At 46.9% G+C, this 20,812-nt stretch overlaps 1 protein-coding gene across 1 annotated transcript; it reads left to right on the forward strand.

The window, feature by feature from the left end:
* Window positions 1-563: 563 nt before the first annotated feature.
* Window positions 564-20,505, forward strand: GTF3C5 (general transcription factor IIIC subunit 5). Its single transcript, XM_075905808.2, has 11 exons — window positions 564-746; window positions 1,527-1,746; window positions 2,251-2,449; window positions 5,964-6,159; window positions 8,864-8,968; window positions 9,539-9,653; window positions 10,812-10,892; window positions 11,368-11,465; window positions 12,753-12,835; window positions 15,033-15,175; window positions 19,453-20,505. Exons 1-11 carry the CDS (start codon window positions 600-602, stop codon window positions 19,599-19,601), a joined length of 1,536 nt encoding a protein of 511 aa, XP_075761923.1. The 5' UTR covers window positions 564-599; the 3' UTR covers window positions 19,602-20,505.
* Window positions 20,506-20,812: the final 307 nt, after the last annotated feature.

A 20,812-nucleotide genomic window follows, 5' to 3' on the forward strand; every position in this document is an offset into this window, starting at 1 on the left:
TTAGTTCGAGTTAACGTTTGACTGCTGCTTGTAGCCGCGGGCAGTTAGTTCGGACTGGGGGATTTAAAAATGGGAAGATGCAAATAAAGCCCGGGATATTTAAATCCCAGGCTTCATTTGCAACTTCGAATGCCTACGTTAGCCTCCCTAGTTCGAACTAGGGGTCTAGTGTAAACATACCCTAAATGCAGTTAGCAAAACTATCCTACCCTGGGAGACTGTCCTGGTTATGACAATGTTGCAGCCCACTGAGATGAAGGAGGGCCACTCATGCGGCCCACTCACTAGCCTAGTTTGCCCATCTCTGGTCTAGCAGCTGGAGCAGGAGGTCCCACAACAGCTGTTGGGGTTCTGGACTCAGGGGAAGTGAGGGGGCTGCCAGGCCTTGTTAGAGCCACAAAGGCCTCGAAGAGGCTAGAAGCCATAGAACAGGCTGCTCCAGGGGGCGCTGTCCCCTCGCAGTCTGGCTGGAGGGCAGGTTGGTCGGAACCATTCTTTCCCGGAACCTTGGTGCTGCGCCGGGAGGGGAGCGCATTGGGGAACGGACTGGGGGGGGGGGCAGAAGCAGGCGGTGGAGGGGCGGCCGGGCCGGGGGCAAGATGGCGGCCGGGGGCGGTGGGGAGCAGGGCTCGGCCGTGCTGGAGCTGGCCCGCGGCTCGCGGCTGGTGTGCGTGGAGTATCCGGGGGTGGTGCGCGACGTGGGCAACATGCTGCGGACTCTGGGAGGAGAAGAGGGGGTGTCCCGGGTAAGGGGGCGGCCCGGGGGGGGAGGGGACGTGCGAGCCCCGGGTAACGGGCAAAGGGTGCTCGGGTGGAAAGGGCTTTGCTGGCTGGTTGCAGGCCGGTAGGTGGGTGTCCTGGGTAAGGGGTCCCCTGGGGGGGATCTTAGGGCTTCCCGGGGGGGGGGTGTCCCAGGAGTCCCAGGGCCCGGTTGTGCTGGGTGATGGGGCTGGGAACAGCGAGTGCTTGGTCGGAGAGTCCCCTGGGTTATGGCGGGAAGGACCTGGCAGAGCTCAGAGGGTGGGAGGTGCCCTAGTGAAAGGGACCTCAATGGGAAGCAGGCTGAGGGTTATCCTGGGAGAGAGAAGGCTTTGGAGATGTTAACTTTGGGGGGTGGGGGCGGCAGTAGAGGGGGGATGAAGGGGAGCATGGTGGGGAGTCTGGAAAGCGGATCTAGAGTTGTGAGTAAAAGCGGGTGATCCAGTTCGTTGAGCTCTCTTGCAGCGGGTGACCCTGTAAGCTGCATGTTTGGATCAGAGAGGCGCACAGCTAAAGGCATTAGAGAGATTGTAGTTGGAGAGAAATGGCCTAAATAAGAGTGTGAGAAGCTATGGTTCTCTGTGGTAAAAAGACTGGCTGTGGGGCTGATGCCCCATGGAAAGAGGGCAATGGTCATTGGAAATAGAGGTAGTGCTTTGGCATGGTGGTGGATTTGGGAAGCATGGTGTAAAGGAAAATTCTGTGTTTTTTGGTGTGGGAGGGGACAAATTTGATGATGAAAAGTGATGGTGCTTTTGGTAATTTAGATCTATGCTGACCCTGGCAAAAGACTGGAGTTGTACTTCCGTCCCAAGGATCCCTACTGCCATCCTGTGTGTGCCAACCGCTTCCCTACTTCATCCATGCTCTTTAAGGTAAAGCGGAAGATCAGAAGGAAACGGTTGGAAGCTGAAGGAGAAACCCAAGAGGAAATCAAGTTTGAAATGGAAGTTCTTGGGGTTGTCTCCACTGTTTACAAATTTCAAGGTAGTAATTTGATCTGCCTGTGTGAGGAATAGGGACTAGCTTTTTGGGTGGAAAAAGTGAACCTGTATGTAGGGAATTTTATGTGAGATGGACATGATACAATCCTTCTTCTGTATTGTGACTTAATAATGCATTGTCTTCTCTGCTGTTGTGTTAGGTTATGCTGTAAATAAACATGTTCTACAATGGATGTGTCTGTGCAGGAGGAGGGGCAAAAATAATCTTTTCATGGGCAGTAATGAATTGTTTTTAACATTTACTTGATTGTTTGGCAGGTGTTTAAGATAGGGAAATAGGATAGGGCTTTCAGAGTGTTTTTATGAATGCAAGACAAAGGACCATGGTGTTGCTTCACAGTGTGCATGAATACCGAGCCCATCTAACTCAGGGCAAGAGACAGTCTCATCCTTGAGTGGGTTTCTGAGGAAAGGACAACTGGGTATAATGCAGAATGCTATTGTCTCTGATACACACCTTTTTATCTTGACTTTTCCTTCCTCATAGGAATGTCTGATTTCCAGTACCTGGCAATGCATTCTGGCCCTGATAGCAAACAAATCTCTATGTACGACAAGGTCTTGCTCCTCAAACCAGAAAAGGAGGAATTCTTCAATAGGGAATTACCCCTCTACATCCCTCCACCTATTTTTTCGCGTCTGGATACCCCTATAGACTATTTCTATCGGCCAGATGTACAACACCGGTGAGTGCCTTTTCTTTTTATATTGTCTCTTGAATGAACCAATAATGGAAATCTTTTACTGAGCCAGCATATCACTTATAAAATCTGAATTTTCAAGTTCACTGGAGATCCCCTTCTTCATTACCTGAAGAAGGCTCTTGTATTATGACTAACATAGCTCAGTATTAAAGGATTTTTCAGAATGATCTCTAAGAAAAATTGATGCGGTTGGATGAACTTGGAGTCATATAGTTCATATCCAGCAGTGATCATGACGAAAACATAGGATGCTTTTCTTTTGTTTCTTTGCTACGGTCTGTCTGTATGATTGAAATGTGAGCACACACACACACATTTTTAATGTGGAATCTATGCTTTTTCAGAGCAGCATTTTAAAATAGGGATGTAAAATTTCAATTAATTGGCTAATCAAATAGTTGATGCAAATAGTCAATTAATCGATAAGGGCGCCTCCACTTTTGAAGTGTAGCAACAGCTCCAGGGCTGTTGCTACACTTCAAAGGCAAAAGCGCTACGGGGAGCACAGGGCCAGCGAGGGACTCAAGTAGTCCCCTGCTGGTCCCGTGCTCTCTGTGGCATTTCAAAGTGACAGCGCTACATGGCAGCCAGGGTCAGCGGGGGAGTCAAATACCATACTAAGGCAAACTGCTGTAACCAATCCATGCCTTTGTTATATGTCTCTTTCTGTGTTAGCTTTGTTTGTTTCAATACAATACAATCTGGACAAAAATACTTATAAGGTGGCATGGGTTATGAAAGTCTGAGAGTCAAGAGCTCTGTCACTAGCAAGCTTCTGGTCTTGGGCAAGTCACTTCTTTGTTTCTTATTCTTTTTCTGAAATAACTGGAATAATAGTTGCAGACACTTACACACAATAGGTCTTACAAGAGTGGAGATAAGGGGTTGCTTAGTTGGGTCTTGTGGCCTTTTAAGTTGTTTCTGGGTTGAGTTTAGTGGACTTCCCTTGATTTTGGGGGGAAAAAATTGCCCTTGTGGGGAATGGCGGAGGAAAAAAATGAGTCAAAAGTATATGGCGGGGAAGTATTCCTGCACAAACCTACTGGGATTGAACAAAGGGGCCCTATGGAGAAACCTTGCAATGTGGAAGAGAAAGCCATTGATGGGATCATGTTTTGGGAGCTACAGCCTGGTAGGATAGCCTACGTTTTCACCTCATGTTGCATTCAGGCAGTCTCAAAACATACATCAAAAATAGTCTGCAGTATCCCAAAGAACTGTGTGTAAATACGGTTCTTACTGGAAATGTGTGAATATGATTTCAAATCTCTTTGTGCCAGAGGACTTCCAGCTTGTAGAAATTCAAGGATTTGTGAAAAAGGAATGATCGCCTCATAGTCAAGGTTGTGGATTAAGACTCCAGAGACCTGGGTTCATTTCTCAGCGTGGCACAGACAACCTATGAGATCTGGGCAAATCACTTGTCTGTGTCTTCAGTTCCTAATAGCATTTCCCTACCTCATAGATGAGTGTGAGGAACTCTGCTACACTGAAGAATGCCAGATGGGCACTTCATATAGGTTTTCCCTTCAGAGCCATAAAGATTTGTGATGTCACCCTGTGTTTCCCTTTTCCATGCCTTGTATTCTCTTCCCTAAAAGCCTTTTGTCCACTTTAAACCCAAACTAAGTCTACAACAAAATACATCGTTTAAATTTTGTTTTAAGTTTCCATTCTTCTGCCACTGCTGAGATGCAGTTGGAGACTATTTGGCAGCTACTTTCTGTTTCCCTCTGTAAAAATCTTGGCAGATGACCTGAGAAACCCCATTTGACTAGCTACATGAAAGCTTAAGCATAAGAACGAAGGGTTACCAAATTAAATTAATAGGTAGCAGATTTAAAACAAACAGAAGGAAGTTTTTCTTTACACAGCGCACAAACAACCTGTGGAACTCCTTGCCAGAGGATATTGTGAAGACCAGGACTTTAACAGCATTTTAAAAAAAGAGCTACATAAATTCATGGAGGTTAGGTCCATCAACGGCTATTGGCCAGGATGGGTAGGAATGGTGTCCCTAGCTTCAGTTTGTCAGAGGTTGGAAATGAATGAGAGAAGAGGGATCACATGATGATTATCTGTTCCGTTCACTCCCTCAGGGGCATCTGGCACTGGCCACTGTTAGGAAGACAGGATACTGGGCTAGATGGATCTTTGGTTCTACCTATTATGGCCATTCTTATGTTCTTATGTTTCATTTAATCAAGCACCATTGGAGGGTCTCCCCTGTGAAGCTTTGGTTTGAAGTTCTGTTGCATCTAAACATAAGAGGCAAAATTCCCACTTCCCCCACACCTAGGCATGGGAGTTGGACACTATGTGATAATTATAAAACTAGGCCTTTTGACAGGGTTCCATGTATTTGTAGTGGCTTGGAGGTTGGAGAGTGCAAATATACATGCCATGTGTTGCCAAGCTGGCATTCACCAGAACAAATTAACAGAAGCAAACTGTTTGTTTTGCCATTTAAAAAAAAAAGGAAATCTGTGATGTCTCCCACGAGAAACATCTTTATTTTTCTCACTGTTGTCCTTCATTTGAGCAAAAAAGTGCAAATAATATAATATGACTCCAAGATTTAATTTTTAACTTCTTCCTTGCCTCAATTCCTTGTATGTCCCTGTACACTCGGTGACTGTAGCAAAGGGAACTTAGAATAGGTACCTATGAAAGCTAAGCCTGCCTTTGGAGGCTTCTGCCTTACCAGTTAGTCAATCAGGATTTTCAATCCTCAAACTATGGGGTGCACCTCCCTAGGGGAGCAAGGAGAAATGTTTGAGGGGTGCAGTGGGCCTGTGTCAGGCCCCATGGGGGTGGGGGAGAGTGCTAACCAGCCCCCATCCCATCCCCAACTCTGCTCTGGTCCTGTTCCCAGCTCTTGGCCCCACCTCTGGCCTCTCCCCCAGCCTCCATGTCACGGACCCTGCTGCAGCTCCATTCCCACCCCCAGCCTTATCTGCTGGTTGTAGCTCTGTTCCTGGCCCCAGCCTCTGCCCCCTTACCCTATTTGCCCCACACCTCACCCCCTGGACTGCGGCCTGCTTCTGGCTTCAGGGAGAAGGTGGGAGAGAGTAGACGGGTAAGGAGAACATGACTCTTAGAAGTTTGGGGACTACTGGTATGAAGTTTGTTTTAGGGAAAAATCAGTACATGGAAGCTTTGTTCAGAGTATTGGACGTGGGTCACAATTTCCTCATTGGAAAAGTGATTCTCCAACTTTTTCACTCAGGACTGCTCCATAAGTGAGTCTTTAATGGTGACTTTATCTAGCCTACCTAAATTCTTGTTTACTTGGGACCCAAATATCTTCTTACCCTAAATCTTGAGAGGCAGACGGCTAGTTCAGAAATCCTCTGTTCTATCTAATTTAATTCCCCACCACCACATTTCCTGAGACTGGAAAATAATCTGAATTTCTACATGTTTCAGTAGAGGCCACTAAGTGTAAAAGATGAGGAGGAAGAAAGTATGACTGACACTTTGCACTGCTTCTTAGGGAAGGCTACAGCAATCCCCAGGTGTCTTGTGAGAACCTGATTGGCCTCAGCAGGGCCCGTCGACCACACAATGCCATCTTTGTGAACTTCGATGATGAGGACGTCCCAACCAAGCCGCTAGAGCCTGCAGTGCAGACTTGGAAGAAAATGTGCACCAATCCTGTGGATAAAAAAGTGGAGGAAGAGCTGAGAAAGGTACAGGCTAGGGATGTTGATGAGTAGTCATCTACCCGATTAACCGATAATCTTGTCGACTACATGCATTTCCCCCTACACACAAGGAGGGGGGAGAAGAAGCTGGTGCACCTGGGGAGCCAGCATAAAAGCTGGTTCCTCCCAGCACTGGCTCCATGGTACTGCCGTCCTCCTTCCCCTCCCCCCGTGCTGCTGCCTCTGCTGGTTTTTAAATTGGCTCTCCTCATGGACTGGCTTCCGCCTACAGAGGCAGCAGTACAGGGTGACAAGGGGTTCCCTAGGAGTGGGGCTGGCATTCACTGGAATAGTCGAGTAACCGATAGAAATGTATGCGGTTACTCGACTCTTCAATTAATCGATATCTAACATCCCTAGTATAGGCCAAATCTTGGTGGAGGGGTGTAACGACGCAGTTGGGGTTCCCCAGTTCCTGCATCCCTGTAGCAGCAAGAACAGATTCCGCCAGCAGTAGAGTAGAGGGGTTTTATTGCTTCTCCAGGATACAGCACAGCATAGACGTGGTGTGATTACAGGATTCGGGGCCAGGATGTTTCATACCCCTTGGGTTAGGGGTCTGTCACCCCTAGCCCCAGCCCCAACAACCTCAGTCTGTCTCCCTCATGGTTCCAGCCCAAGACTGACCCTTCCCGCAGCACACACTTCCTTTGGCCCGTCTCTTCCCTTAACAAGTGGAAACAGTTTGGCCACTGTCCTGAGGCCCCTTTTGCTGGGCCGTGCTTACAGACAACCAACTGCCAGTGTGGGTCCTCCACAGCCCACTGCCCAAGCATAGCAACCAGCAAGGTACTGACACTACATCACAACATGTGGCGAGTCAGTGGGAATCACAAATCACTACATGGGGGGGCCCCGGGATACAGAGCAGACAGCACCCCCACTACGCCACAAGGGGACAGGGCCAAAAGCAACTACAGTGCACAGTGTGGGGGAGAAACTTCTTACGCTGCCTTAGTAACTTCTTTTGCTCTCTGGAAAACTGCTATTTACAAGGATTATTTTATATATTTATAGTTCACATTATTTACAGGCTTCCACAAAGATTCTAAAGACTGATCAAGGTGCCGTATTATAAATGAATGAAACAGCTGATAATTAGAGCGGGAAACTGAAAGCCAGGACTCATAGCTTTCTATTTCTTTCTGTTTCTGCCTTATTTGCGGTATAATTTTGTCTGTGTTTTATCCCCCTCTGTTTCTTGATTTGTAAAATGGGAAGGATAACACAGACGTACGTGGGTGTAATATTGAATGTTTGCCAAGTTCTTTGAAATCTTGAAGTGTATGATGCTGTAGAAATATGGGAACCTCCCCGGACACACATAATTCTCTTTGCCAAGAGTTCTAGGGTTCTTCATGGTTTTATGAAAATTCGGTTGGAGGCAAAAGTAAATACACAGAAGGATAGGGCATGGCTTTTGCCATCCAGGAGAAACTATAGTTATCCTAAATTACTTGAAAACTGAGCTGCCCACTGATGCATCTGTTATCACCTTCCACTGCCCTGTGTATTTTAAACTTTGAGAATTGAGTGTTCATAGTGTGAGATTTATGGGCTAAACATTTGTCCAGGAGCAACTCCGTTGAAGGCAGTGGATGCCATGTGTCTCAAACCCCACTTGTAGTATCCTTTTAATGCGGGCGTATATTGTGAAAAAATATCTTGCAGTTTGTCTGAGCCTGACAGCTATTCTCTAGCAGAGCCCATCTATTTTACTGAATTTCTGGTGTGGTTTTTCTTGATGAGACAATTCACAGGAGGCGGGGGGAAGGGGGAGCAAACTGTGGCCCACAGGCCAATCAGGGGAGTGGGGACAGGACAGCCTTGCCAGGCGGGAGCCAGCCCAATGCCCAGGCTGCGTGGCATGTAGGGATATTGAGCTCCAGCCCCTCCCTCCTCAGCAGCCTCCGCTCCCCCAGCGCATTGGTGGCACAGTTGTCGCGCCACTGGCCCCGATGCTCCTGCCAATGCAGTCAGGAGGCGGGGAATGGGTCCTGAGGTGATGGGCAAGGGGTGAGAGGTGGGGAGATTAGATTGGGGGTTGAAGGTTCTGGGGAGGATGGTCAGAGCGCAGGGAGCTGGGGTTGGGGTTGGATAGGAGGCATAGGGTCCTGGCGGGTGGTCAGGGAGCTGAGAGCTGAGTTGGATAATGGCTGAAGGGTCCGGGGGTGGTCAGAAGATGGGAAGCAGGGTGGGTTGGATAGGAGGGGGGAGTAGTTAGAGGCTGAAGAGCAGAGGGGAGGGTTGATAGGAGGCCAGGGGTCCCACGGAAGTGGGGGGGTTGGATAGGAGGCAGGGCTCTGGCCACACCTGGCTGGAGAGGCACTGCCTCCCCCAGCCTTCCATATAATTTCTATACCCCTGCCCTAGGGACTAAGGTGAGGTCACCGTTCATTTCATATGCTACCCAAGTCAAAATTTGAGCCTGTCTCTTCAGATATGAAAGGCGAGCTTGCTCCCTCACCGTGCCAACATCCCTTAAATAAGGCTTATTTGTACTTTTCTCTCAATTGCTATCCTGCAGCACTGTACAAATGTTGCTGACAGCCTTTAGTCTGGGCCAGAGGCTATAATAAAAAGTAGGTTCCCATTAGGAAATTGAAAGTGGCATTACTAACCCTTATTCTAAGCTGCTGCAAGACTTTTTGTTGTTTTTTAAGTTTCTCCACTTTGTATATTTCTTTAGCTGTTTGAGATTCGTCCCATCTGGTCTCGGAATGCTGTGAAGGCCAATATCAGTGTCCATCCGGACAAGCTTAAACTTCTCCTACCGTACTTGGCCTATTATATGGTGAGTTTCTTTATAGATCTGCTGTGCAGTTTATTCTTATCTGAAGCAGGCTTGGAGGCAAAGGGATGGGATGGCCAGCTGGATGTCTATGGATAAATCCTAGTCAGCTACAGTTCAGATTTTGTCTGTACCCAAAGCTTTGCGTTAAATATCCTGAAGTAGGGGGTTTGATTCTTTTTGGGAGGGAGGATGAAAACCTTGCTTCCAAATGGAACCCACACATGGTTGCCAGTTAAAGCAGTGAGTGATACAGTGGCTTTGTGCTTCTTTTGGTGCTGGTCTGCCTTGAAGTTATTGTAACAAATGGTCCAATCGACTGTCCATCTAGTAATGCTTGCAGGAGCCCTCCACAAAAAATCTGCTGTGAGCTTAGGGCTGCTTTTCTGAAATGACAGATATTTGCAGCATGTCGCCTTTCTTTGCCCAAGGTTAGGTGTTAAATGTGTGTGTTGAAAGGGGAGGAAGAAGGAGGGAGAATCTATAAAATAAATAGTTAGGGGAAACATTGTAGTACTCATTAATATTCTGAATCTCTGTTCTGTCTCCGGTAACCACTCATCCTCTGTGTAGCTCACTGGTCCTTGGCGAAGTCTGTGGGTTCGGTTTGGGTATGACCCTAGGAAACATCCCGAAGCAAAGATTTATCAAGTCCTGGACTTCAGAATTCGCTGTGGAATTAAATACGGTAAAATGGCCCAAACACGACAGACTCCCTGTGCCTCCCAGTCAGTCTGTCTCTGCAGCTCTTCTGCTTATCGGGTAGTTGACTAGTCCTTAACATCCTTATTTCAGATGCTACCTAAGTAAGGGTCTGTTTCTTTGTTATTTCTTCCACTTCCAGAAGGGAGAAATTAGGTGACTGTTACAAGGATGCCTTGTCCATTGGGCCAACTAATGCTAGAGAAAAAGTTTCCTTAAAAACAAAACCAAACAATCTTCCTTCCTCCCCCAAAGCAACAAAAGATTTAGTGCCACCAGCTGGAAAAGCACATGAGTCTTGTGCAGAATGGAGGAATGTGTGTTGTGAATTCAAGAATGTGTCTGGCTGTTATCTGTCCTTATTCCCCCTTAAAAAAAGGTCCCTCTGTGCCCAGTCAGATGCTACAGACAACACATTTAAGATTTTTTTAGCTAATGCTATTGCACAAGTTTTTGGTTTATGCCATTGTAACATATTGGGGAGGAGGTATTTTTACTAATTTGCTTGGCTTATTTAAGTTGAATGTGGTGCTCCACACCAAAAGCTGTGAATGACACACTTCCACCCTGACCTGATTAGTTTAATTAACACAAAAAACTTCTTCCCCTGCTTCTGTAACTTCCACTCCAATTCATCTGATGAAGTGAGTTTTATCCACAACAGCTTATGCTCTAATAAATCTTTAGTCGCTGAAGTGCCACAGGACTCCATGTTGTTTTTGTACAGAACACTTCATTATATTGCGTTTTGGAACTTTAGTTCCATTCATTGCTTGCCATAGTTTTAGAAGTGGGATGTAAATGTAAGTCTCTCTTCGTATGTGTGTTTCGATACAATAATGATAGCACCTATCCTCCAGGGATCTGAGAGCTCTTCACAAACTACTAAATCCCCCTGCATTGTGCAAAGGGTGAAATTGATGTCAAATGACTATGTCGTAAGACCGTGACAAGGCACATCTTCCCACCTTGTTATGTTAAACAACTTAATTTCCTTGATCTTTCTCTTCCCTGTTCCACCAAAATCAACACAGTGTTTGGCCCTTCTTTCAAGCCTCAGTCCAACACCCCCTGTTGTAAAAGATGTAATATTCTATGGGATGCTGGTCTCTGTTCAAAGTCTGTTTTCTTTCTTGGCCTCCAGGTTATGCCTCTACTGACATGCCCGTGAAAGCAAAACGCAGCACGTACAATTACAGTCTGCCCATCACTATCAAAAAAGCAGGTATGCAGAACAGGTGAAGGGTTGAGAAAGCTGTACAGCTTAACCTGGCCTCTTTCATTTCGTCCTTTTGTTGCTGTTAGTGGGTGAATAGATTATAATGCAACTTAATTCAGTTGATTATTGGGGTTTCCTCTTGCTGTCTCCGATCGCGATGTGTGTGTCCAATTAAAACCTGTGGACATGTTGCCCATTGAGTATATCTTAAGTGATGTCTGACTGATGGACAGTAGTTGGTAGATCAGAAGTTAGAAGTCTAGTTGAATGAGGCCAAGAAATGGCCTGTCTGCCAATACAGCTGCCCAAAACAAGGTAGATGGAATGAAGAATGAACCTTTACACTGACATTTGTATGCTGACTATTTTTCTGGTGCCAACAAAGTTGAATTGAATCAGAAAAGCAGCTAAAATCCTGTCCTATGTTGTGAAGTGCAAAGTAGCCTGCAGTTCAGAAATCTTCTTCCTTTATGTCTTTCAGTAAGTCACACAGTCAGTGTGCAGGACCTAAAGCAGGGGCTGGACACATCCAGTACATCCAGTGCAAAAAAACCTGCCTCCAGCAAATACAAACTTAAAGTAGGTATTACTCTGTCCTCCCAAGAGCGTGCAATGGTATCATAGGTAGGGTAACTGTTGTCTTTTGTCACTCTTTTGGAGGCAACGTTGATCTAGATGGACTGTGGCTATTGATATAGATACAGATTTTATTTGGAGCAGCAAGTGACTAGCTAAGAAAAGCACTGTGTAAGCCTGAAAGCTTGTCTTTCTCCCCAAGAGAAGTTGGTCCAGTAAAAGATATTGCCTCTCCTGCCATGTCTAGCTATCCTTATGGTAGACTGGGTTTACCTGGAAAGTGAGTAATCATCCATACCACTGCAAAGTTTGCTGATATTGTGAATTTCTTTTCTAAGTCTGGAAGATCATGCATGCAGCCCTTGCCTTGAGTGTGATTTACATTGCATTTCAGGGAGCAGATTGTGGAATGCAAAGCCGTAAGGCCATTATGGTGTATTTTCAGATTGGTCTGAAGACTCCAGTAAGGCAAAGGAAATGAGGAAACATGGATAAGTCTATATTTCACCATGCTCCATTTTCCTGTAAGGGCAATTGCCCTCCCTTCCACACACACTGCTTTGAAATAAATTGTGGGTGGTCGGGTAACTGTTCAATGGCTGTGAATGGTTTTCTCCACAGATATTTGCTGTGTGTGTTCTGGTTGCTGTGGCCAGGAGATTGCAGTGCAATTCTGTTACATCCAGACTCTGGCTTTGTGCACTCCTGTAGGATGTAAAAGGTTAACTAGATACCCAGTAAGCATTAGACTGACCAGAATGCTTATTTGGTAACTGGTTAATTGGACTGCCAGCCGCATAGAGTCAGCTGGCGGGAACCAGGTCAGGGCGGCATGTGGGATCCTAACCGTGGCCATGCTGCAGCAGCCCCAGCAGGGACAGGCAGGATCCAGCCCTAGCCGCATTGCAGTGGCTCCAGACTCCAGTGGCCCCAGACTCAGCATCCACACTGAGGCAGCCGCGGCCTGGATCCCAACCCACAGCCCCAGTAAGACTCCCCTGGTTGCCCTCCCCCCACCAGTGGTTAACAGGTAAAACAATATAATTTTAATAGGTTAGCTGGTTTACTGTTTTGATCAGTATTTACATTCTTACTCTCCTGCACCAGGCTCACATGCTCTCTCTCACTCTTCCTGCCTTGGAACTGAACTCATGCAGAGGAAATTCTGGCTCCTGAAAAAGTTCTTATGGAAGGAGCTCTAATCTGTGGTCATGCGATATTGTTGCCCATGTCTTGGGTGTGGAAATGATTTGAAATGCCCATTGAATCTCTTTCTTTCCCTCCTCCTAGGACTCTATCTATATCTTCCATGAAGGAGATCTGCCTCCGTATCGACAGATGTTCTATCAGCTCTGTGACTTGAACGTGGACAGGTACTGCACCTGATTTGCTGAATCTTTTGACCAAGGGTGATTTTGCAGATGGTTAATCGCAAACTCCACCATTTGAGCCCTACCGCCGTCTTTCTCCTCGACCCTGATATTTAGGCAATTTCCTATTTCTCAATGGACAGACTTTATTTGGTAGTATGAGCTACCAAAATATACTTTCTTAGGTGTTTTGTCCCTGATCCCAGTTCACTGAAATCAATTGGAAAATTATTGACTACAACAGGAGTAAGTTACTCCCATTGATGAAATATTTAACCTGCAGAAGGAAAAACAAATTTACATAATTCTAGGGAAATCTATTGCTACTTTAGTTTGGATTTTCATGTACACTTACACCCATATAGGTTTACAAATATACACTACAGATGCTTAATGTAACAATAAGTAGCCATCACATTTAGAAAAGCATTTAATTTACAGTAGGGCTGTCAAGCGATTAAAAAATTTAATTACGATTAATTGCACACATCTCCCCTTTGAAATGATGCCGCAGTATTTCAACGGGGCAGTGCTGCATACAGCCTGCGATCGGCTAGAGTCCCCAGCTGACCCTGGGCTCCAGGGCTGCCCATTTGAAACACGCGTGGAGACGGCGCGTTTTAAAGGGGCAGCGGCAGGTGATTCCTGGCTCAGCTGTGAGGCAGTTGCTTCTTTGAAATACCGCCTCTGCACGTTTCAAAGGGGCAGTGGAGCCCGAAGTCAGCTGGGGACTCCCCAGCTGATCCCAGACTCCGCGTTGCGCTGCTCCTCTGAAGCACCACAGTGGCACTTCAAAGGGGAAACGCAGCATTAACACCTGCAATTAACACGTTAAAAAATCATAGGCATTGACGCATGACAATTGACAGCCCTAATTTACAGTCTTATCATTCTCCTCTGCATTCATAAACTGCTTATAATGTTACAGAGAGATAGGCTGGAGATAGCTGAGGTTCTATAGGCATGTAGAACATAGCACAGCCAGAGAAATCTACTGGAGAGAAAAAGGTCTAATGATTGAAGCACAGGCTTGGGACTCGTACTGGTTCTGCAACAAAGTCATACCTTCAGGGCGTCCCTTATCCTGCCTTCCCACTGAGAGAGCCAGCTCCATCCCTGAGGAAACTGGTGCTGGCTGTGGGGACACTCCTGAGGTGGACATGACTCGACCCCATGTCTCCAGGCCAATGCCCTATCCCCTAGGCCACTCCGGTATCCACCCCACCTGCCTACTTTCAGGGTGTCCCTTATCCTGCCTTCCTAATGGGGCAATTGGTGCTGGCTGTGGGGACACACCAAGCCCCAGGTGGGTGGGGCTTGAACCCACAACCCCAGCACCCCTAGGCCACTCCAGAACCTACCCCACCTCCCTATCTTCAGCGTGAGTGACTTAATCCATTTTTGCCTCAGTCTTTCTTTCTGAGCATTGAGATTAACTCTCTTACCTTATAAGCGGCTGGCAAGTAGAGCGGAGTGAAATTTGGTATTTTTGCCATGTGGGCAATTCCAATATGTAGCTTGTATTTTCATCTCACTCTAGGACAAAATGTTGAACAATTTAAATTTTTCACAGAACAAAATATTCTGAAAAATGTTGGGGTTTTTTAATGTCTAAATCCTTAAAACAATCAAAACAAAGTTGGAAACGAAATGTTTTGGGTCATTTGAACAAAATGAAATATCCCGATTTGGATTGAACCAACCTGAAATGAAATATTTGATTTTGTTTTCACAATGAAAAACTTGAGCAAAATTTAATTTTTCCACTGAAAAATGTCAGTTTTCTAGAAACTGCCTTTTCTCTTGGAAGAGTCGCAACAAGCTGTATGAATGAGGTCTTGTGCTTGTAACATGCCAACGAGATCCTTGAAGGGAAGTACTACAAACTTCATTACTTAATCTGTTGCCGCCCTGAATGGTTTTTCTGGTTGCAGGCCTTCCAGTGACTGAAAACTCCTGCTAGGGCCACCTAGGTCATAGGGCAGGGATCAGATGAAGCGTAGTCCTCTTACCCTCCAGGTGGGGGTGAAGTAATAAGCCACCAATGTAGCATTGTAAGAAGTTGAGTTATAGAAACAACAATGTGGCCACTGAGGCAAGCAGCACAGTTAATTGTTCTTGTCCTACGTGACGTTTGATGGCATAGGAAAGATTTAGATCTGATTGCAGGAGGCTGATTCTTTTCTTACCCACTCTTTAGCTTACAGAAAATCATCCATCGGAATGACGGCATGGAGACAGAATGCACAGAACGGGATGGGTGGTGTCTTCAAAAGACCAACGATGATTTGAGGGATACCATGTCTCTGATGATTAAGCAGATCATCAGGTCCACGCGACCCGGTAAGGATGGTTCTGGAATTTGAGCAGCGGAGGGTATGTTAGAAAAAAACATTTCCAGACCCGATGGGGCATGTTTTTGGGGCCTCTTCTCTTGTGCCAGGTGACTTGGTCTGGCTGGTTAGATGTAGGTGCTGCTAGGCCCCATGGTTCTTCAGATGAAATGTTAAAATAGAATCATAGACTGAAAGGGACCTCGAGAGCTCATCTGGTCCCATCCCCTGCACTCATGGCAGGAATGAGCACCATCTAGACCAGGGGTCTCAATCTCCCAGCCTGCAGGCCAGTCCCAGCTGGAGCAATTGTGAAGTCCAGTCTGGTATTCCCAGTGGGCCTGGGGGAGGGAGGCAGGTTCCATTACTCACCCCCCCAATCTCTGTCCCCTCCTGCCATCGTCCTATCCTCTCACACACAATCCCTACAGCACTGTTTCCTGACCATGCAGCTTTGTGGGGGGGGGAGTGTTGGCGCTGCACAGTGGCAGTAGTTGTGCATCCCAGTCCCTCCTGATAATCCCCAAAGCCACGTGCTCAGAGAATGGGGTGCCAATGGGGGGTGGGAGCAGAAAGGGGCAGGGCTAAGCGGCCGGTAATATACAAGTCTCCCCCCACACTCACAAGAAGTCCCGGGCTGGATTGTGCAGAGTATCCGTCTGGGACTGGCTTGAGTCCCCTAATGTAGATCATCCCTGGCAGGTATGTGTCTAACCTGCTTTTTAAAATCTCTAATGATGAAGATTTTACAACCTCCCTTGGCAATTAACTGCCCTGACAGGAAGTTTTTGCTTATGTCCAACCTAATCAGCCTTTGTTGCAATTTAAGCCCATTGAGTCTTCTCCTATGTTCAGAGGTTAAGAAAAACAATGTTTCGTCTTCCTCCTTGTAATAACCTCTTGGATGCTAGAAAATTATTATGTTCCCTCTCAGTCTTCACTTTTTCAGACTTAAACAAACCCAGTTTTTTCAGTCTTCCGTCATAGCTCATGTTTTCTAGACCTTTAATACTTTTTGTCGCTCTTCTCTGGACTTTCTCCAATTTCTCCACATTTTTCCTGAAATGTGGTGCCCAGAACTGGACTCAATACTCCAGCTGAGTCATGGATGGCAAGTAACATAGGCAAGGGAAGGCATTGCCTTCCCAAAACGGCCTACATTGCCCAGCTGCCCAGGAGGGGCTGGGGCCACATTGCGGAAGCCTGGGTCCCCGTCAGCCAGGGAAGACAGCAGCACTGGCTCTTGTCTAGGGTTGGGCGGGGCTTGGTGGACAGGGAGGTTGTTAAAGAGGCTTGGTGGACAGGGAGGGGATGTGGCTTCAGGCAGAAGGGGTGGGGCTATGGCTTCCCTTTCCCAGCTGGGCCTTCACCACCGCCCATGAGCTGAGGCCCAGTCAACGAGTAGAGCAGAAGAAGGACTTCTCGTGTCTTGCTTACAGCACTCCTGCTAATACAGCCCCGAAAGATGTTTGCTTCTTTTTTTTTAAGTGTCACACTTTGACTCATATTTAGCTTTTGATCCACTATGACTCCCAGATCCCTTTCCATTTTCATGCTATGCAATTTCATGTCATCAACGTGGATATTTGCAGAACACCTGCTCCTACACAGCTCTTGTTAAGCCATTGGAAAAAGATGTAACACTCTGTAGGACTGGGAAAAGGGAACTAGATTTTGCCATTTTAGCCCAGCAAAGTGAATGGAGGCATGTGGGCATGAAATAGTTGCAGGTAAGAACTCCCAGGTTCACCTTCACAATGGCATCATGTCTAGGTTTTAAATGTCTTTGTTCTAGATACTCTTGCTCGTGTTTTTATACTGGTTCAAATTGATGGCATCAGGATCTGTTCATTAATGTGATGAATTAATAACTTACTGCAATAGAGCAAGGGCAGGAAAGAAAAGTCTCATGTCATGGTCCTGGGCCAAGTCAAAAGCCCAAGGAATTAGGGGTATGTCTACACTACAGCACTAATTCAAACTAACTTAATTCGAATTAGTTAATTCGAACTAAGCTAATTCGAATTAGCGCATCTAGACCTAAAAACTAGTTCGAATTAGCATTTTGCTAATTCGAACTAGCATGTACACATTGAGTGGACCCTGAACCGAGGTTAAGGATGGCCGGAAGCAGTGCCGGCAGGGCATCAGATTAGGACTTAGAGCGTGGAGCTGCTGTCTCAGGCTAGCCGAGGGCTGTGCTTAAAGGGTCCCGACCTCCATCCGGGACAGACAGTTCTCAGGGGTTCTCCGCTCGCTTGTCTAACTCGATGAGGGACAGCAAAGCAGTCCTGTCCTGGAGTGCCCTGAATGCCCACACTCAGCACATCACAGCACTCGGCCATCAGCCCGGCTGCACTTGCCACAGGCTGCCATCCGGGGGGGGGATGTCAATCGGGAGGCTGCAGGAGAGGAGCCCGCAGAGCCACCCCAGTCCTCCTCATCGGGGGCTCGTACCCCATTCCTCCCTCACCTCCTTCCTCTTACCCCTCCCTAGCCCCCCTTCTTGATGTACAAAATAAAGGACATGTGTGTTCAAAAATAGAAACTCTCTTTATTTAACAAAACTCGGGGAGACTGGGAAAAGGAGGTGGGAGAGGGGAAGAGAGAGGCTGGGAGAGGGGAGGGCAACTAAAATGATCAGGGGTTTGAAACAGGTCCCATATGAAGAGAGGCTAAAGAGTCTGGGACTTTTCAGCTTAGAAAAGAGGAGACTGAGGGGGCATATGATAGAAGTCTATAAAAGCATGAGTGGTGTGGAGAGGGTGCGCAAAGAAAAGTTCTTCATTAGTTCCCATAATAGAAGGACTAGAGGACACCAAATGAAGTGAATGGGTAGCAGGCTTCAAACTAATAACAGAAAGTACGGTAGTTCTTCTTCACAAAGCAAATAGTCAACCTGTGGAACTCCTTGCTGCAGGAGGCTGTGAAGGCTAGAACTAGAACAGAGTTTAAAGAGAAGTTAGATAAATTCATGGAGGCTGGGTCCATGGAGTGCTATTAGCCAGGGGATAGAAATGGTGTCCCTGGCCTCTGTTTTGGAAGGCTGGAGATGGATGGCACGAGACAAATGGCTTGGTCATTGTCTTCGGTTCATCCCCTCCGGGATAGCTGGTGTTGGCCGCTGTCGGCAGACAGGTTACTGGGCTAGATGGACCTTTGGTCTGACCCAGTACGGCCGTTCTAAGCTCATGGCTCAGGGTCAGGGGTCTCATAGAATCAAAGAATCATAGAATAATAGGACTGGAAGGGACCTCGAGAGGTCATCGAGTCCAGCCCCCCGCCCTCAAGGCAGGACCAAGCTCCGTCTACACCATCCCTGAGAGATGTCTATCCAACCTGTTCTTAAATATCTCCAGAGAGGGAGATTCCACCACCTCCCTTGGCAATTTATTCCAATATTCTCACTGGACCACCTTGATTTTCATGCACACCTGCTCCTGGGTGGCCAGGCTGGAAGCTATCCTGCTCTAGACGGCCACTTTCCTGTGCCTAGTGCGGAGGTCGTGGATGAGGTCCACAGTGTCCGCACTAGACCAGGCGGGCACCCGCCTCTTGCTGCCCCGGGCAGGCTCCTGGGAGCCACCAGCCTGGTCCTGGGAAGAGGCGGAGGGCTGGGTGGCAGCAGGTGGCTGGCTCGTGCCTTGCCAGGTGCAGGGTCTGCTGGCTGGGTGCTGGCAGGCTTGCACCTGGCACGGGCACTGTAGCCAGACCATGCCCCTTTAAGGGCTCCGGGGCCGGGAGGGGGGCAGAAGAGTTTCCCTGGTGGTGCCCAGAGTGGCCACCAGGGAAAGCTGGGGAGGGCTAGCCTCCCACTAGTTCGAATTAAGTGGCTACACATCCCTTAATTCGAACTACTTAATTCGAACTAGGCATTAGTCCTTGTAGAATGAGGTTTACCGAGTTCGAATTAAGCGCTCCGCTAGTTCGAATTAAGTTTGAACTAGTGGTTTGCCTGTGTAGCACCTATCAATGTTAATTCGAACTAACGTTTGTTAGTTCGAATTAACTTTGTAGTGTAGACATACCCCTATAGGTTAGTTTCAGTGAGAATGAGATGCAGGATCGCTTTACATGCAAAACCTCCTGTTAGAATTCCTGGCACTGGCTGGTAGAATTTGTTTGATTTTTGATTTGGTTTAATTAAGGTGCCTGACTGTTAACTAAGATCTACACTTTTTCCATCTTCTGGCTGGCTCTGTGACTCTTCTCTGCAAACACCTTGGTGGTTTTAGCGAGGAGGGCAGTAGTGTTGACTTTGTTTCTTTTTTCCTCTTTCTCACTAAGCTCTGTTTTCACGTACGTCAAACACTGAAGATGGCAAGGAACAGCTGACATACGACTCTGGAGAGGAAGAGGAGGATGAAGAGGAGGACTTCAAGCCTTCTGATGGGAGTGAGAATGAAATGGAAACAGAAATCTTGGACTATGTGTGACACATTGAGCGGCCAGCATGAGGCTGCCTGGGACTTTTGTTTCTTGGTATGGAATCATGACCAGGCTGTCGGGAAGATGCCAACTAGACACATGGTGCCGGATGTGGGGCTAGTAGTTGTGCTAAGTGCTCTACAGGCACTAAAGACCATGTTTCTGCAGCGCTGGGTGACAGGCACTTGTCAAGATGTCACTGTGGGGATGTTGGCCCATTACCTCACCCAGGCAACATGCATGGACAGCATTTACTGGGGCAGTGTTTCTGGTCAGAGCGGAGCTAGTTGGGATTTCACTTGCTTTTTTTTTTTTTTTTTTTCTCTTGGACATTAGATTGTTTTAATTTCCCTTCCCTCCCTGCACTTACAAACAGCAACATCTGATCCCACATCAGTGGGTTTTGTACTTCCCTTTGAGGGTATACGTAGGACAGCTACTGGGAAGGTACGTTAGTGCTCTGTCTGCTCGTACCAGGAGCTGGGAGTCTCTCCATCCTTGCCAACTCTGATAGATCAGAAACATCGACGAGTGCAGAATCCAACCTGGATCTGAGGTGTTCCACTGACTGCCAGGGGCCACAGGGTTTATCATTGTAGGGAATGTGTGAAGGTCACACAGCTCTATACCTGGCATCTGGGTCAGTGGGAAAAGCTTCAAACAAAATTTTCTGTATCAAGAACTGCACGAATAAGGTCATTGCTGATGTAATCGTGAGGCATTACAGAGTGTCATTCTGGCTGGTCGAAATCGATTGTGGAGTCTTATCCAATGGGACCTGTGTAGGTATCAGTAATACTTTTGTATACATGAGAAGCAAACAGTAATTTCTCTCAGGGAAAGCCCAGCTTCCTGTGAAACACAACCTCTGGTCTATTTTTCCTAATAAAACTCTTCCTTTTTCCAATAACACATTCTTGCGTGGGTTTCTGTGTAGATATACATAGTACAGCCCATATCCCCAAAATGATCTGAAATGACGGAAACATTTTAGTAAACTGGACGTTCATTCAGTAAGCGATTCTGATTTGAGAATTGCAACTAAGAGTTAGATTGAAAGATTTGCCTGACCAGAGCTTTACGTGGTGGTGACATATACACTGAGACCAAGATCCAGGGCAGGCTGGTAATTCACTTGAAGTAAGGAGAAAAAACTCGATGCCTGTGCTTGTTCGTCCCTGTAAAAAACACTGGTTGGGTTCACGTTCTCAGCTGGCTG

Source organism: Pelodiscus sinensis, chromosome 23, assembly GCF_052426305.1.
Source record: "Pelodiscus sinensis isolate ZL-2025 chromosome 23, ASM5242630v1, whole genome shotgun sequence".
In the NCBI taxonomy this organism is placed as follows: domain Eukaryota; kingdom Metazoa; phylum Chordata; order Testudines; family Trionychidae; genus Pelodiscus; species Pelodiscus sinensis.

Bases quoted from the DNA above. Each gene is read 5' to 3' on its own strand.
- GTF3C5 (XM_075905808.2), top strand. From the start codon at position 600: ATGGCGGCCGGGGGCGGTGGGGAGCAGGGCTCGGCCGTGCTGGAGCTG. The intron at 747-1,526 runs GTAAGGGGGCGG...TTGGTAATTTAG, and splicing joins GAGAAGAGGGGGTGTCCCGG to ATCTATGCTGACCCTGGCAA. The intron at 9,654-10,811 runs GTAAAATGGCCC...CTTGGCCTCCAG, and splicing joins TCGCTGTGGAATTAAATACG to GTTATGCCTCTACTGACATG.